The 16,987-nt window shown below is 33.0% G+C and overlaps 1 protein-coding gene across 1 annotated transcript in view; it reads left to right on the forward strand.

Moving 5' to 3' along the window:
* LOC143042518 (sterol regulatory element-binding protein 1-like) overlaps positions 1–15,895 on the forward strand; it is a 47,719-nt gene extending 31,824 nt beyond the window's left edge. The window contains exons 10-14 of the mRNA XM_076214873.1: positions 1,633–1,960; positions 3,538–3,703; positions 5,714–5,887; positions 11,831–11,933; positions 15,387–15,895. Coding sequence (XP_076070988.1) covers positions 1,633–1,960; positions 3,538–3,703; positions 5,714–5,887; positions 11,831–11,933; positions 15,387–15,604 — 989 coding nt within the window. The 3' untranslated portion in view covers positions 15,605–15,895. The remainder of the gene's footprint in view (positions 1–1,632; positions 1,961–3,537; positions 3,704–5,713; positions 5,888–11,830; positions 11,934–15,386) is intronic.
* The last annotated feature ends 1,092 nt before the right edge of the window (positions 15,896–16,987 follow it).

Raw genomic sequence — 16,987 nt, forward strand, 5'->3', positions numbered from 1 at the left:
ATAATACACATATTAACTGAAAAAAATGGTATATTTTTGCAGCAGTTCATCCAAGAGTGTATGTAACTAAGGTGTGTTGATGTGCAGGCTTTTTTTATAACATTTTGATTAGGTAATTTGGTATTGATACAATACTATAATGATTGACAACTGTGTGTGGTCATTATCACCAAACAATCAGAGACAAGGTGGACCTTTGATTACAATGCCCCACCTCCTAAGGTGCCAATCAAATTGACCACATTACTTATCAACCTCAGTCTTACATAACTAGAACCTGCAATATACAACTTCAATATACAAATATTTGACCTCATAATTGAATACACAAATGTATATATTAGATGTTTGATATATATAAGGATGATAGATTTATTTATTGCCTATTACTTTTGATCTACAATACATAAAGATATTCTGTAAATTATGTCTGAAAGATAAATAATCAATGGATTAACAAGATCTTTTAAAAAAATAAAATATGAATATATATATAAAAGCTATTCATGTAAGACCTTTAATTTACTTAATAAATTTCCAATAATCATCTGTAATTAATGAACAATTTAGATAAGTTCACTTATTTTTTTTATCATCAGGAATTGGCTTGAAACAGTTTTAGAACTTAGAGTTAAAACAAACCATTATTTATTAATTTACTCCCCATCAATTATGTCTATTAAGTTTTATTTAATTTGTTTACGTTGAAAAAGTACATTTTCAATGCACTGTTTTGAGAAATACTTTAAAAATTGATCAAAAGGCACTCTACAACTTTTGATCTTCAATGTCATATAACCTATGTTTCAACTTACAAAATGCCCTAAAACAACATGTTTAGATTATTTTTGTTGACACTTTAAAGTTCTTAGCTGTTAGTCTAAATTTTATGTATTACAATGATAGTTGGAAGCATTTACTCGAAGAATTTTTGATTTGCAATTGAACATTATTTGGATAAGATATAAACTGCAGTTTAAATAAAATTGTGCAAATTAAGAGACCCATATTATTTAATTAAATGAGCTCATTTTATTCTCATACTGGAAAAGCACTTTTCCTTCTAAAAACCTGCTGTTAATGCAATTTTCAGAAATAGTGCTTTATTAATGAACAACAAATGGAAGTTTTTAATACCTTGACTGGCTATACAGCCCTTTGCACGGTCGGGTTCATTTTCCCCAACCATACATTAATTAGAAATTTTTCAAACTACTCTTCTAATCTTTCCATGAGTGATTTCCATCACTTTGATTCATTTTTCTCATGGGACTATAAACCAGGCTAACTTTTAAGGTCAACTACAAAGTAAAATGAAGGCATTTCCAGGATGTAAATTGAAAAAAAAGAGGCATAGAATGTACTTTAAAAATTGGGCTTTGACAGAACATCAAACATGAAAATTTGTATCTACATGTACCACCATAATTTGATCATTTTATATATTTTGAAAAATCAAGAAATTAGTATTTCAGATTTATAATCAGAATTTTTAGTTCTTACAAAATTAAGTCAACACTGGCAATTTATATAAATTAATTTAAATGCCTCCTAGGAGGTCCCTTACTTTGATGAATCTTGAAACAGCCCCTATCAATATGTTCTGAGGATGCATCTACTGTCTTTTTTCAGCTAATCCATTAGAACATGTGACCCAGGCTTTCAGAGAGTTTTTGGTAGAGAGGGCTCTGTACTGCTTACTGATGCCGGAGAAAAGACTGCCTGGCAACATGACACAGGAGTCTGAAGTTCTTTTATATACCCAGTTACTGGCAGAAGCAGCTGCTGGGCCATCATCAACACAGCTGACTGGGGGGCCTTGTACAGAAACAGACAATATTTCAAAGTGGTGGTCGGCCATTTTAACAGTTGGTATATTTTGGCTGTCCGGGGACGAAGACAATGCTGAAAGGAGCTACTCTCAATGTGATACCTTCCCTAGACAATTGCAGCAATCTGAGTAAGATTTAATTGTTACAAAATCTTCATGGACAATAATTGATAATAATCCACAGGGCCATACAAGTTTCTAGTTGATGCACTCAGCCATATTAATATTGGGTAAATGTTTGCTAATTTGAGGGAGGACATTTTAGCGGGAAAAATCGGGTGTTTCAGGACCAAAGTATAACCCATTTGAGCAAAAATTGTGATTATCAATGCCCATTTTAGAGCTAAATTTTAACCCATTTTATGATAAATAATAAATAAATGTCTTGATTCTATTAAAATAACCTTTTGGTTACTCATAAAAAGAAAAGAAGCAAGAGCAATTCCTAAGACACATTTGGTTTATAGAACAATAACTTAAGAAAGAATGGATCTCTATTGATTTTTTTAGGAACATTCAATACCACCAAAGGAAGGTTGGGATTGATTTTGGGGAAGATGATACTAACCGTTTAGGTATAAGGGGCACAAAACAAGCATTTTTCTAGTTTCAGGATAATGGCATGTGTATAAGTATTTTGATTGCTCTGATATTGTATCGCAATGTTTAATACCACAAGTATAAGGTTGGGTTTCATTTTTGGGGTTATGGTGCCAACAGTTAAGAAATTAAGGGCCAAAAAGGGGCCAAAAATAAGCATTTTTGTAGTTTCCAAACTATAACTTGCGTGTAAGTGTATGGATCTCTCTGACATTGTACCAAAATATAAGTTTTATGGTTTGCTACTGACCCCCTATGGATCCATAGAGGGTTAGTAAAATCTATAGCAGGTGAGGCCCGAGGGCAAATCCCTATGGATTTTATTCACCCTCTATGGTTTGTATGGGGTTAGTAGTTAACCGTATAAAGAATTTATCGCACACTTGACTTATTCTGCTGCGTTTTGTTAAATAATAAACAATGAAAAACAACAACATTAATCGATGACATTACGGTTAACGCATCATGAACCCCCTATGAAATTTACTAACCCCCTACAGTCTCGTAGGGGGTCACCACGTGACAGCGTTAATTGATAATTTACCTGCGATGCGATAAGGTTCCATATCATAAAGGGAAGGCTGGGATTGAGGTTTTGGGGTAATTGCCCAAAACATGCAGGAATAAGAGGTCAAAAAGGGCCAATAACAAGAATTTATCTAGTTTCCAGACAATAACTTGTGTGTAAGTGTATGAATCTCTCTGAAATTGTACCTCAAAGGAGAGGCCGAGATTGAGTTTAGGGGCGGGGGGATTTTTTTTCTAAATTTTTTAATTCATAATTTTTTTAAGTTCCATGAAGATATCTCCAATGGCACAGTACTGCACAATAAATTTGTAAGGACTTTGGTCATTTATTTTCTGTCAGAAGCCTGTTTTAATTTAAAAATTTTATCACAATCCAAATTCAGACAGTATCAAACTTGAATATTGTGTCAAAATTTGCCCCAACTGTTCAAGATTCAACCTCTGTGGTTGTATCAGGCTGTGCTCAGCGAAGTATTTTATTGGTTCATATGCAGGCTATAATAAACATTTGAAGTACACACAGTCCAAGACCTTAATTTGTTAACACATAGATATTTCAACTTGTATTTCTATTGTAGCGATCCTCTTCCTAAGGCTTTGTTGGTAGCTTTCAGAGCTAAGCGGAATGTTTTGAGAGATAGTCATAGCTCATCCCATTACATCAGACAGTGTGACCGAGGTGGTCGTCTCCTTAGAGAAAGTCTTAAGTTGTTATATACTAAAGAAAACAAAGACATTGTTAAGGTAGGTTGTTTACATGTAATACAACTTTATAACTGTTTTTGTTGTTTTTTGGGGGTTTCAATTGGTTAGTTTTTATTTAGAAGAAGCAATAAGAGATTTGTTTTTAACTTATTGGAATATCACTTTATATATAAGTTATAATATCTATTACACATCAAAGTTGATGTAAAAAAAATAATAATGGTAATTCTTTGAAACTACAGTTCTGTAAGAAGATTAATTTGATATTAAAGCCACCAGAAGTAAACAACCTTTAAGAGATGTATTCTACTTGCTGTTTCTCAGGACACCAGGTTACATGTTACTGTGGTGCATTGTAGTTGCATTGCATGTTTAATGATTTTGCAGTGCTTCTGCAATGCAACCATAGTGATTTGTTTTATCCATCACTTTGGAGAGGAGAGGGCAACAATGAGCCTCGATGTTGTTTAGGAAAGATGGCAGATAAGGGGAATAGGCAAAGGCAAAAATAAAATTTGCAATTATAGAAAAACATTAAAGTTACAAGAAAGGTCCTCATGCCTGTCAGACAGTTTTCACTTGACCTCGACCTCATTTCATGAATCAGTGAACAAGGTTAAGTTTTGGTGGACAAGTCCATATCTCAGATACTATAAACAATAGGTCGAGTATAATTTGTGTATGGAAGGACTATAAGGTGTACATGTCCAATTGGCAGGTGTCATCTGACCTTGACCTCATTTTCATGGTTCAGTGGTTATAGTTAAGTTTTGTGTTTTGGTCATTTTCTTATACTGTATGCAATAGGTCTACTATATATGGTGTATGGAATGATCACAAGGTGTACATGTCTAGCATAGATGCCAACTATTACGATTTTTCCGTAGTTTTTCCGATTTTGCGATATAAACTACGCTATTGCTTTCAAAGTCGAATAGTTACGGATTCCCAATCATCGACGTTCAATTTTGTAAAACGCGGATTTTTATCATTACTTTTCCGTCTGGGTCCAGTATTTAGGAAACGCCAATCTAATGCTTCCGGTTTCTCGGGAGTTATCAACCTATTGTTGGGTAACTAATTGACTTCCGAAGAGTCAAACTTGCATTTTATTAAGTAGCTTTTTCCCTTTCTCTACTTCTCCTTGACAAAACAAAAATGTTTGAGTCGAGAACATCTGAACAATTAATGAATGGAATACATACTACAGACAACATGTTAAATGACAAATTTTAGTGTACATCACTTTGCAACCACTCGTCAGTAATTTTGATTGGTAAATGCACGTTTATAAATGATTACTGAAAACTTTTCAAAAATACGGAAAATTTGATAGTTTGTTACTGATTGTGTCAAAAGGGGGTTGGCATCTATGGTCTAGCTGGCAGGTGTCATCTGACCTTGACCTCATTTTCATGGTTCAGTGGTCAAAAGTTAAGTTTTTTTCTTTTTTTCTAATACTATATGCAATAGGTCAACTACATTTTGTGTATGGAATTATTTTATGATCTATGTCAGTCGCGCAGGTTTTATATGACCTGATTTTCAGGGTTCATTGCTCAGTGTTAAGTTTTTGTGTTTTTCTTTTAAGCAATACTGCAGGTCAACTATATTTGTTTTATGGAAGAATTGTTAGCTGTACATGTCTGCCTGGCATGGTTTATTTGACCATGACCTCATTTTCATGGTTCATTGGTCAATGTTTTAGTTTTCTTGGTTAATGTTAAGTTTATGTGACGGTTGTAATAAAGCTTTATATTTAGGACTATCAACATAATATCAATGATTAGTAAAGAAGGTGAAACATTTCACTGTGAGCACTCTTGTTATTTAATGATAAGAATTAAGGGGCTTGGCTTCATCATCTGGTGCAAGTTCGAGGTTAAGTCTGGCCAGAAAATATGTCAAACTGATAGGTGAGCCTTGAGTTTAAAAGCAAGATTCTGACATTTCATCCTCTGAAATCTAGTACATGTCTTTCCTTAGCATTTGATCATGAAATGAACTTAAATTAACTGAAATAATAAAATGTTTTGCATTTTTTTCCAGTTAATTCAGTTATTGATATGTGATTGGTTATTGACATCAAGAACAGACATATGGGAGAAAAATAAATTATCTGATGAAACATATACTTGTTCTCAAACAGAACTGATAGCGTTCCAGCAAGATCTAGCCAGCTTACGGAGAGTAGCCCAAGATAATAGACCAATTTTATCAAAGGTAAGATTGATACATATTGCTATTATTTGAAGGCTAGAAGATCATTAAAAAAGACTATTGATCAAAAGACTGTCAGAAAAATAAAAATGATCTCTCTAACAGTTCAAAATGCATACAAATCCCATTCAAATTTGTGAGGTTGCTGATTTACTATCTATGAGACCTTTCAAAATTCTTTGCTGTTAAATTTATAAAATATGTCCTATAACTTTAGATCTTGCCTATAAGTCTATTCCCTTTCCCAAATCAATTATTTCATTCCCAAAATTACTGACTTTGCAAGTGCCAATGGTAAACTAGATTGGACAGTAAACATCAATAAACATGTTCATTGGTTAAATGATACTTTTGTTATACTGGGCTTGTCTGACAAAAGTAGTAAAAGTCCAACATTTTGTCCAATAAAAGTCTGTACTTTTAATTATATAACTAAATTAAATGACCATCAAAAAAATACATCATTAAGGTTACATTAAACACAACTTATTCAATTGAATTTATCTGGAACAAATATTAGACAAAACTTTGTAACCTAAGTTACCTTTTGAACAATTGTGTATGAGCTGATATAGACAGAAATTGATCTGATGCAAGTGCACGTTCACCTGTACATGTATAATACTGATTTAGAACATTTAAATACAAAATAAAATATGAACTATGGTAAAAGTTTTTGACATATTGATTTTTGTTTGCATAAGATCGAATTATATTTGTTGCAGCTCATATGTGAAGGATGTACTGTAGCTCATTCGTTAAGGACGTACTGTAGCTCATATGTTAAGGATGTACTGTAGCTCATATGTTAAGGATATACTGAGTGAAGTTTAAACAAATCCTGAATCTAAAATTGATACTTTAGTGAAGAGCATAAGTAAAGGATCAAATTAAGCTAAAAATATGGATAGGTTAAAGGGGCACCAGCTCTGTCAAATTCATGTGCACCGATTTTAATCAAATTCTCATATTATATTTATAACAATCTAAAACATTCATTCAAACTATTAAAAGTCTAAATAATAAACAGGGCAATAGCATGAAAATACATAGCTTTGTTTAGTGTGTATTTTAGTCCAGACTCCATCTAATTAATTATCAAGTTGACCTCTAAAGTCATGTAATGACCATATAAGCGATGTAAACATAAATATAGATATAACTAGTATCTCAATTGTTTGTAAAACAATTGAAAGGTCTTTCCTGTAAAAGTGATGTTTTCGTAATGTAGCTTGTACGACCTTTCGTTTGATATACGACAAGCATACCTTCTGAGACTTTCCACTTTTAACACTTAATGACCTCATCCGCCTACATTTTTGAGATCGGAATTATGATATATATAACACTGAGTAGATGAGATTTCATTTGATATGCGACAACGCCATGTTCTAGAAAGTTTGATTTTTGCACTTAATAACCCTATCCAATTAATTTTTGGGGGTCGGGAATTTGATATTTCAAATGTACACATCATGACCTTTCATTTGATATACAACAACCCTATCTTAAAAGAAAATTTATGTTTTGCACTCAATGACCCCATCCAACCCATTTTTGGGAGACGTCAATTTGAAATTTGAAATGTACACTTTATGTTCTTTCATTTGATATGCGACAACCTTACCATCTGAGCAATTTGATTGTTTGCACTAAATGACCCCACCCGTCCCCCTGGGATGAAAAGGTGGTTTAAAATTTTCATTTTTCAGTAGAGTTTAATAAGACCTTCAATTTGATATATCAGATGACCCCATTTGACAAAGTGCAAAAAATGATGCAATATCAAATATATAAATAGAAGTTATGAAACTTACGAAGTCAATGCAAAACTTGAAAATTTCAAATTGATTTTTTGGTGTTTTTTTCCATGGAATGTTTTTAGTATTTGGTCAATCATATAACTATGTTAACCTGTTCAATTTATAAAACATTTTAAGTGGTAAGCTCTTGTTGATTCAGAAATACATGCCTCCGCACGCAAAACTTCAAACTGCATTATCTCTTTAACGATAATAGATATCTCAAATCTGTTAAATGATAAATGATCTACAGTTAAAGATCAACATTATAGAAAAAGAATTGGAACAAATTCAAAGTTCACCAAGGTCACAATTAATCATCAAATATATGATGCAATATCAAACTTGAGAACCGGAAGTCGTAGAGACATGGGACTAGCACCATTCAACTCAGGATCACTTGACCTTTCAACTATCACAAGGTGAAGGTCATAGTAATATTTGAAGGTCAAGGTGAAATTTCATCATGACCTGATATTGACCTCAAATTGAAGGTCTTGAATTACTGATCATCTTTGCAGTTTATAGTAGGTTGATATCTGTTACCTTTAAAAAGATATACACACAATACTATACTTTTAAGAATCATCCCGTTGTAACTTTTCAACAGACGGTCAGACATGTTTGGGCTTATTGCATAAAATGTAGAGCTCGTCGAGAGGAACAATTTACACGCTGTATGTATGCAGCAAAGTCTTATCGTTTTCCTAATATGTAAGCTTGAAATTGCAGCGTAATTTTTTTTTGCACTCGGTGACCTTTGACCTTGGGTGCATATTAAAGGTCATATGAATTTAAGATTATTGGTGAAGGTTACAAGTCTCTATGACTTTCGGTTCTCGAATATAAATTTTTGAAAAAATATTTTAAATTTTTAAAGGGAAATAACTCCTTATAAGGGTTAATAACAAATTAATTGTTTATGTTTATAAACATTGCCATCTGTTCTAATACATGCTGTCACTTTCAATTCAATTGTATCTCTAATACTTTTAACAAAAAAATGCAAATGAAAGAAATTGCTTCAAGGGGATATAACTCTCAAAGTAGATGATGAAATCCTATGCAGCCTCATATGATAATACATCATGATGAGATCTACCTATTGTCCAAATAAAGTCATGATATCTTTTAACACATTTTGGGGGGAGCATGTTGAAAAAAATCAATAAAAGGGAGATAACTTCTTAAGGGGAAGGTGAAATCCTACAAAAGTTCATCTGGTAAAAGTTCATGTTGAGCTCTATTGATGGTTTAATTTTGGTATTGATAACTCCAATAGAAGCGGTAGGAGGGCGAGCCAAACAAATGCTGGAAGAAAAAAAAGAAAAAAAAACATTAGAAAAACAATAAGGTCTTTCCCATGTAGGGGAAAGACCTTAAATAGATTAGGCAAACACGTCCTGTTGGATTATTCTAGGTCTATTTAATTTCATATTATAGATGAAAAATAAATGTTTATCAGTGTTATTACCTGTATAAGAATGAATTTGTGTTGATCGAATCAGAGTCAATCAAATGATTTATCTTTGTTTCGCTTTCAATGTTGACATTGCTTTCCTTTAAATAACTTTACACATAACAATTCATGTGTTATCAATCTCAAGCTAAGGGGTTAAATTGAAGTTCACATGAATATGGATTCAATGAGGTCGAATTGTTCAATTGCAAGTGAATAATACATAATCAATGTTTTTATACGACCGCAAAAATTTTAATTTTTCGTCGTATATTGCTATCACGTTGGCGTAATGGTCCTGCATTGTCGTCCTCGTCCGAATACTTTTAGTTTTCGCACTCTAACTTTTGTAAAAGTGAATAGAAATCTATGAAATTTTAACACAATGTTTATTACCTCAAAAGGAAGGTTGGGATTGATTTTGGGAGTTTTGGTCCCAACATTTTAGGAATTAATTTGTTAAGGATGTACAAAAAGGGCCAAAAATAAGCATTTTCTTGGTTTTCGCACTATAACTTTAGTTTAAGTAAATAGAAATTTATTACCATTCAGTGATAACAAGCACTTTATTTTACATTTTAATATTTTATGATGTATTTAAAAGAGTAGTTATTGTTGCAAACTCCATTAGAAATTTGAATTGATATCAGTTTTGGATAAAGGGAAACGGGGATGTGAAAAAAAAGGGGGGGTTTAAATTTTTCTCATTTCAGATTTCATAAATAAAAAGAAAATTTCTTCAAACATTTTTTTGAGAGGATTAATATTCAACAGCATAGTGAATTGCTCTAAGGCAAAAAAAACCTTTTAAGTTCATTAGACCACATTCGTTCTGTGTCAGAAACCTATGCTGTGTCATGATCAACTATTTAATTTTAGCTTTAAAAAGTTTGAAGAAGAAATCTTGAATTGATTTGTAAAATCTTGACATCTTGACATTTGTTTTGTGTAAAAAAAAACATGTAATGTCAAAAATTTGATCACAATCCAAATTCAGAGCTGTATCACGCTTGAATATTTTGTCCATACTTGCCCCAACTGTTCAGGGTTCGACCTCTGCGGTCGTATAAAGCTGCGCCCGAGGAGCACCTGGTTGATTATGGGCCCAGTTTTCAAGTTGGTTCAAATCAGGATCCAAAATTATTATATTAAGTATTATGCAATAGCAAGAAATTTTCAATTGCACAGTATTCAGCAATAGCAAGAAATCTTCAATTGCACAGTATTGTGCAATAGCAAGCAATTTTCAATTGCACAGTATTGCGCAATAGCAAGAAATCTTCAATTGCACAGTATTGTGCAATAGCAAATATTTTCAATTGCACAGTATTGCGCAATAGCAAGAAATGTCTAATTGCACAATATTGTGCAATAGCAAGAAATTTTCAATTGATTGGAGTTATCTTTCTTTGTCCAGAATAGTAGTTGATTCAACTTAAATCATTGTTTTAAATTTTTCTCAATTCAGATTTCATAAATAAAAAGAAAATTTCTTCAAACATTTTTTTGAGAGGATTAATATTCAACAGCATAGTGAATTGCTCAAAGGCAAAAAAAATATTTTAAGTTCATTAGACCACATTCATTCTGTGTCAGAAACCTATGCTGTGTCAACTATTTAATCACAATCCAAATTTAGAGCTGAATCCAGCTTAAATGTTGTGTCCATACTTGCCCCAACTGTTCAGGGTTCAACCTCTGCGGTCATATATAGCTGCGCCCTGCGGAGCATCTGGTTTTAGCTTATTTTGACAAAATTGGACCATACTGGCTGCTAAAAGCTAATTATTATTTCATTATTGATTTAGCAAAAAAAAAGAAAGATATTAGATTTTTTATAGATCTAGTGCCCCTTTAAGGGCATACGATACAGTTACAGGGAAGGTAATGACGTTGCTAACGTAAAATGTTATTTTTGCGACGTCAAACTATGACATATCAGGAAAAGATGCATTTTTGGATTGATTTTTATCATTCAAACTGATTTAATTTGAAAACGAGTGCATGGACCCATATTTTTTAAAATAGCAATTTGTTTCATTTTGCAAGGAGATTATGTGACCCAAAATTTATAAATCTGTAAATAGCGCAATTTTTTTTATTTTGATAAACATGCAGCAAAAATTGACGTTTTTTTCCTCTATTCATGAACATTTGATAAATATAGAGTTATTTCGGAATAAAAATTGCATAATTTTTAATGATACTTATAAAATACAGAAATTACCGATTATTAAACAAAAAACAATTTGTGTTTATCTTTTTAAACAAAAAAGTTATGTCTTTCTTTCGAAAAAAAAAATACGGACACAAATCTGAATTTTGAGCAAATATACAAAATTTCGACCTCATTTTACTCAAAAAGTCGCACATGAAGGTATATTTTTTATCACATATTTGATTTAATCAGGTAAAAAATAGCCTATATGCCAATTTTCATCAACTTGTAAATACAGGTTCAAAACTGTATTGTATGCCCTTAAGGCATGAAATAGAGGAAGCCTTGGGTATACAATACAGAAACAGTATCAGAAGTCACAAAAAGGTCCTCTTGAGGTTAATTCCTGTCTTAATTTATTATAATCAAGTGTCCACACAAAATGAGCACTATTTGAAATCGTAATAATAGCAGTTTCACCATAATTGATAGCAACGTATAAGTAACATTGGTTACCCTTTTTTCAGATATTTTTACATGAAGCCACAGGAAGAATGATGGCAGGTGCCAGTCCAGGTAGAACACAACAGCTGTTAGACAGAAGTCTTAGAAGACGACATAAAACAGGAGGTAAATCAGATTTATGTGGACTTATTTTTATTTTGCTTGCGTTGTTTACAACATCTTCTTGGGAAACTAGTCCACCACAGAGCAAAATTTGTGAATTAAAAACAGATGTGGTATAATTACCAATGAGAGAACTCTTCACAAGAGACCAAATGACACAGATATTAACAAATATAGGTCACAGTATGGGCTTCAAAAATGAACATAGCCCATACAGCATAGTCAGCTATAAAAGGCCCAAATCACAAATGTAAGACAATTCAAATGAATAAACTAATGGCCTAATTAACAACAAACAACAACTACTGAATTACAACCTCCTGACTTTGGACAGGCACATACAGTATATGGCAGGCTTAAACATGTTAGCGGGCACCTTATTCTCCCCCTCACCTGTGATAGTGGTTTTTAGGAATCCGCATTGCAGTCCCAACCTAACCTGGGATAGTGGTTTGTAGGAGATCCACGTTGCAGGCACAGTGAAACATTATCTGATAGTAAGTCATGTTCTGTATAAGAAATGAAGATCCTGACGATTTCCTCTTCATTACACAATTGTACTAACACCACCGTGTATCATCAGTACAGCAGATATAGATACTAACCAAGCGGGCATGATCGATTTTGAACTTGCATGGTAACGAAAATCTTTGTTTGCTTTAGTCAATATTCAATGTACATTTCTCAACACTTGAAATTTTTGGATTTTTGATAAAGAATTAAGGGAGAGGGAATGAATGATGTGTCCTTCTTTTCTATATTTAAATATTTTTCGCATTGATTTTTCCTATTCATAAAACACCTTTGATATTCTTATAAGAACAATTAACTTGTTTATGTGCAAATAGTTGTGAATGTCAACACTAATTTTCAGTTTCGATACAGTTGTTGAGACATTTACATGATTTATCTGAACGAAACCTAATACAGGGCAAAAGTAAAAGTTACCAATCATAAACCTACCTGTGATTACTCATTCCTTGAAACTTTTGGGGTAATAAATGAGTATGAAAATAAAGTTTTTGTGTACGGTGTACAACAACTTAGCTATGCACTGTACATAAGGATTTATGTGGTCAGCTAAACACTGTACACAACGCTTCTTTCGGGATAAAATATAAAAGAATAACATATGTATGAAAGATTTTAATGCCAATTATTGAACCAGCTATATTTATTACACACACACAGTGGCTATTAGAAAAAGAGTTGCAATGAATATAGAATATATCGGATGAGATGAGGGCCAACATCTTTGACAAGTATTTTCACATGTTTTTAGTTATCGTTCTTGTTTTGGGAAAATAATGAGACATCTCTAATCATCAAGCTACGACCAAATCATTTCTTAAAACAACAATTATGTTTAGATTGAAGTACACATTGATATTATGTGAACAAAAAAAGATTTTCATTACCGTGTAAAATCCAAATTGCTTACGCCCGCTTGGTTAGTACCTATATCCGATGTACGATGATACACGGTGAACACTGTTCTCTTCTGATTTAAATTGTCAGATCACTTCCATGTGTTTCCACTATTGCATCTGCTCAGTTGAAAGGTAGTCACCACATTTAAACAAAAAAGTTTTTTACAAGGGGCATTTATCCTGGGGGAAAAGGGGAAAATGGCAATATCCTGATACAAAACTAAAAGAAATCCTAAAGTAGGAAGGCCTACAAAGATAACAGGTTATTAAAAAAATTCAGAGCTGTTTTAATCTTGTACAAATTGTTTATATTATATACAGAATTAGTTGACAAAATACACATTATAGTTAGCAAGCGAAAATCTATGTACTGGGGGAAAAGTTTTTTTTTTTTTCAAAATTCTCTCTGAAATTAAGTTAACCAGGGTTGAAGGATACTTGTATTATTGAAATCATCACTACTTAAAGCATTTTACTGACTGGGTCAGACAAAGCAGACGTTTTTTATGTTGATTAATGAAATGAATTTGAAGTCTTGAAAAAAATGACAAGAAAGTTCCACAAAACCTACACAAGAAGACTTAAAAACATGTAGAAGACTTCAAGTACAAAAATTCCCAACATGCTGGGATGCAATGTATTAAATTATACAAAATTTCATTTGAATCAACAATATTAGGAGATTTTTACTTTTATTTTGAAATCTGTTTTTATGTAGACTTGTGTAAATAAATGTTTTTTAAGAAAACATATGAAATATGGTGAAAGCTGGTACTGCTGGGTTGGTGTGGTCTGCTTTCATTATGAATCAAGTTATCATTGGTACATAGCAAGCTGGGTTGGTGTGGTCTACTTTCATTATGAATCAAGTTATCGCTGGTACATAGCAAGCTGGGTTGGTGTGGTCTGCTTTCATTATGAATCAAGTTATCACTGGTACATAGCAAGCTGGGTTGGTGTGGTCTACTTTCATTATGAATCAAGTTATCACTGGTACATAGCAAGCTGGGTTGGTGTGGTCTACTTTCATTATGAATCAAGTTATTGCTGGTACATAGCAAGCTGGGTTGGTGTGGTCTGCTTTCATTATGAATCAAGTTATCGCTGGTACATAGCTAGCTGGGTTGGTGTGGTCTGCTTTCATTATGAATCAAGTTATCGCTGGTACATAGCAAGCTGGGTTGGTGTGGTCTGCTTTCATTATGAATCAAGTTATCGCTGGTACATAGCAAGCTGGGTTGGTGTGGTCTGCTTTCATTATGAATCAAGTTATCGCTGGTACATAGCTAGCTGGGTTGGTGTGGTCTGTTTTCATTATGAATCAAGTTATCACTGGTACATAGCTAGCTGGGTTGGTGTGGTCTGCTTTCATTATGAATCAAGTTATCGCTGGTACATAGCAAGCTGGGTTGGTGTGGTCTGCTTTCATTATGAATCAAGTTATCGCTGGTACATAGCTAGCTGGGTTGGTGTGGTCTGCTTTCATTATGAATCAAGTTATCGCTGGTACATAGCAAGCTGGGTTGGTGTGGTCTGCTTTCATTATGAATCAAGTTATCGCTGGTACATAGCAAGCTAAGTTGGTGTGGTCTACTTTCATTATGAATCAAGTTATCGCTGGTACATAGCAAGCTGGGTTGGTGTGGTCTGCTTTCATTATGAATCAAGTTATCGCTGGTACATAGCTAGCTGGGTTGGTGTGGTCTGTTTTCATTATGAATCAAGTTATCGCTGGTACATAGCTAGCTGGGTTGGTGTGGCTCGCTTTCATTACGAATCAAGTTATCGCTGGTACATAGCAAGCTGGGTTGGTGTGGTCTGCTTTCATTATGAATCAAGTTATCGCTGGTACATAGCAAGCTAAGTTGGTGTGGTCTACTTTCATTATGAATCAAGTTATCGCTGGTACATAGCTAGCTAAGTTGGTGTGGTCTACTTTCATTATGAATCAAGTTATTGTCTCATTTATCTTCTTCCATCTCAGAGCTCTTTGATTTAAATAAAAGTAATTTTGTTTTATCTTCAGAATCAAGTGATACAGATGTTCCTGACAGAGAACAAGCTAAAGCTTTAATGATGGCTGGTTGTCATCTGCCAGATACAGGAGATAGGCAGACACTTATAAGTGAAGCTAGCAAGATATATGAGGCCATGGGGGACAAAAAATCAGTACAAAGTTGTCGTAAAATGTTGATGCAGTGTGAGGATCAACAGATCTCTAGCAGTGTTCCTGTTCAATGCTGAATGTAATTCATAAACTCTTTGGGGACTCATAAAAATTCATGATGTACATATTGACATTTATTTATTTGTTAGGGCAACTTCAATACATTGTAAGAAGATATTGTAAAACTATCAGATTGAACGCAGTTTTATAATAATGCCAAAATATTTCTCAAAATGGTGGAAATTATCATTTAAAATGGAAATTGTAAGGAGTTAATTGTTATGTATGATAGTTGTAATCACTGTCTTTATTGAAATGTTCCTTGTGATAAGTTTTTTTCATAATTATATATTAAATGATTTTTTGTAGTTTTGATAGTCATTTTATTTTGCTTTTAAGATTCATATTTACAAAAAAAAATCAAAAAGTTGGTCAACAGGTGAAAAATGCATCAATTTTGACAATTATACTACTTATTTCTTGACCTGGAAGACAAGAGGGATGCTGATAGATGTATTGAATGTAGAGTAGATCCCCCAGTGAACAAATTAACCAAAATGGTTCTTACTGTCGGAGTGAAACTGGTAAAAATAGGGCAGTGAAAGAACTTCAAAGAAGGTCATTTGCAAAAAAAGTACAATTTTTTTGGATACGATTGCTGTCTGTAGACTTTTACCATTGACTCCAGGCCAGGCCCTCACGTCAACCGTTTTATTCTAAATAATAAGGAACATCTCAGATTCTTGTCTTGCTTTAAAAGGTAAAACAAACAAAAGGATTGAATTTAAACAACTGTCCTATAATGTTCTTCTCATAATCTTCATGTTATGATATTTCCCTTGACTTGTATGCATGTTTTTACAACATGGAAAATCAGAATTAAGCAGTATTTATATTTAGTGTTTTAATATATTAAATGCAAGAGGTCTCTGAATTCCGATAAATCTATTTCTGTCAGAAAAGAACTGAAGTGAAGTTTTTCTTCTATGTCACTGTTATGAAACTGATATTTAATATTGAACTTCCATAAAGAAATGGAAAACCATCTAGGTCGTTTGATTAACATTCAATATACGTCCTTGCTACAAATCATAAGTCTAGGTTTGTTTTGGTAATTATGCGCATGTGTACTCTGGATTCCCCACTCCATTGATTAATTTGAAGTCATGAAAATGATGAAATCTTTTCTTTGTCTGTCTGCTATTGGGGGTTATTGTTGTTGTATAATTTTAAATCATATGCAACATTTAATTCAAAATAAATGTAGTCCACAACGTAAATATGTATACTTGCGTCAATTCAAAATCAAAATATGACAATACGTCGAGGAAAATTAACTTGTTCTGTCGATAGACGTCATATTATATTAAAAGTGATTGCAATTTAAACAGAGGAATGTGTACGGAAAGGAGTCATGCCCACTGACCTGAAGGAAATTAAATATTTAAAGAGTTAGAAAT

The sequence above is a fragment of the Mytilus galloprovincialis genome, chromosome 8, assembly GCF_965363235.1.
Source record: "Mytilus galloprovincialis chromosome 8, xbMytGall1.hap1.1, whole genome shotgun sequence".
NCBI lineage: Eukaryota > Metazoa > Mollusca > Bivalvia > Mytilida > Mytilidae > Mytilus > Mytilus galloprovincialis.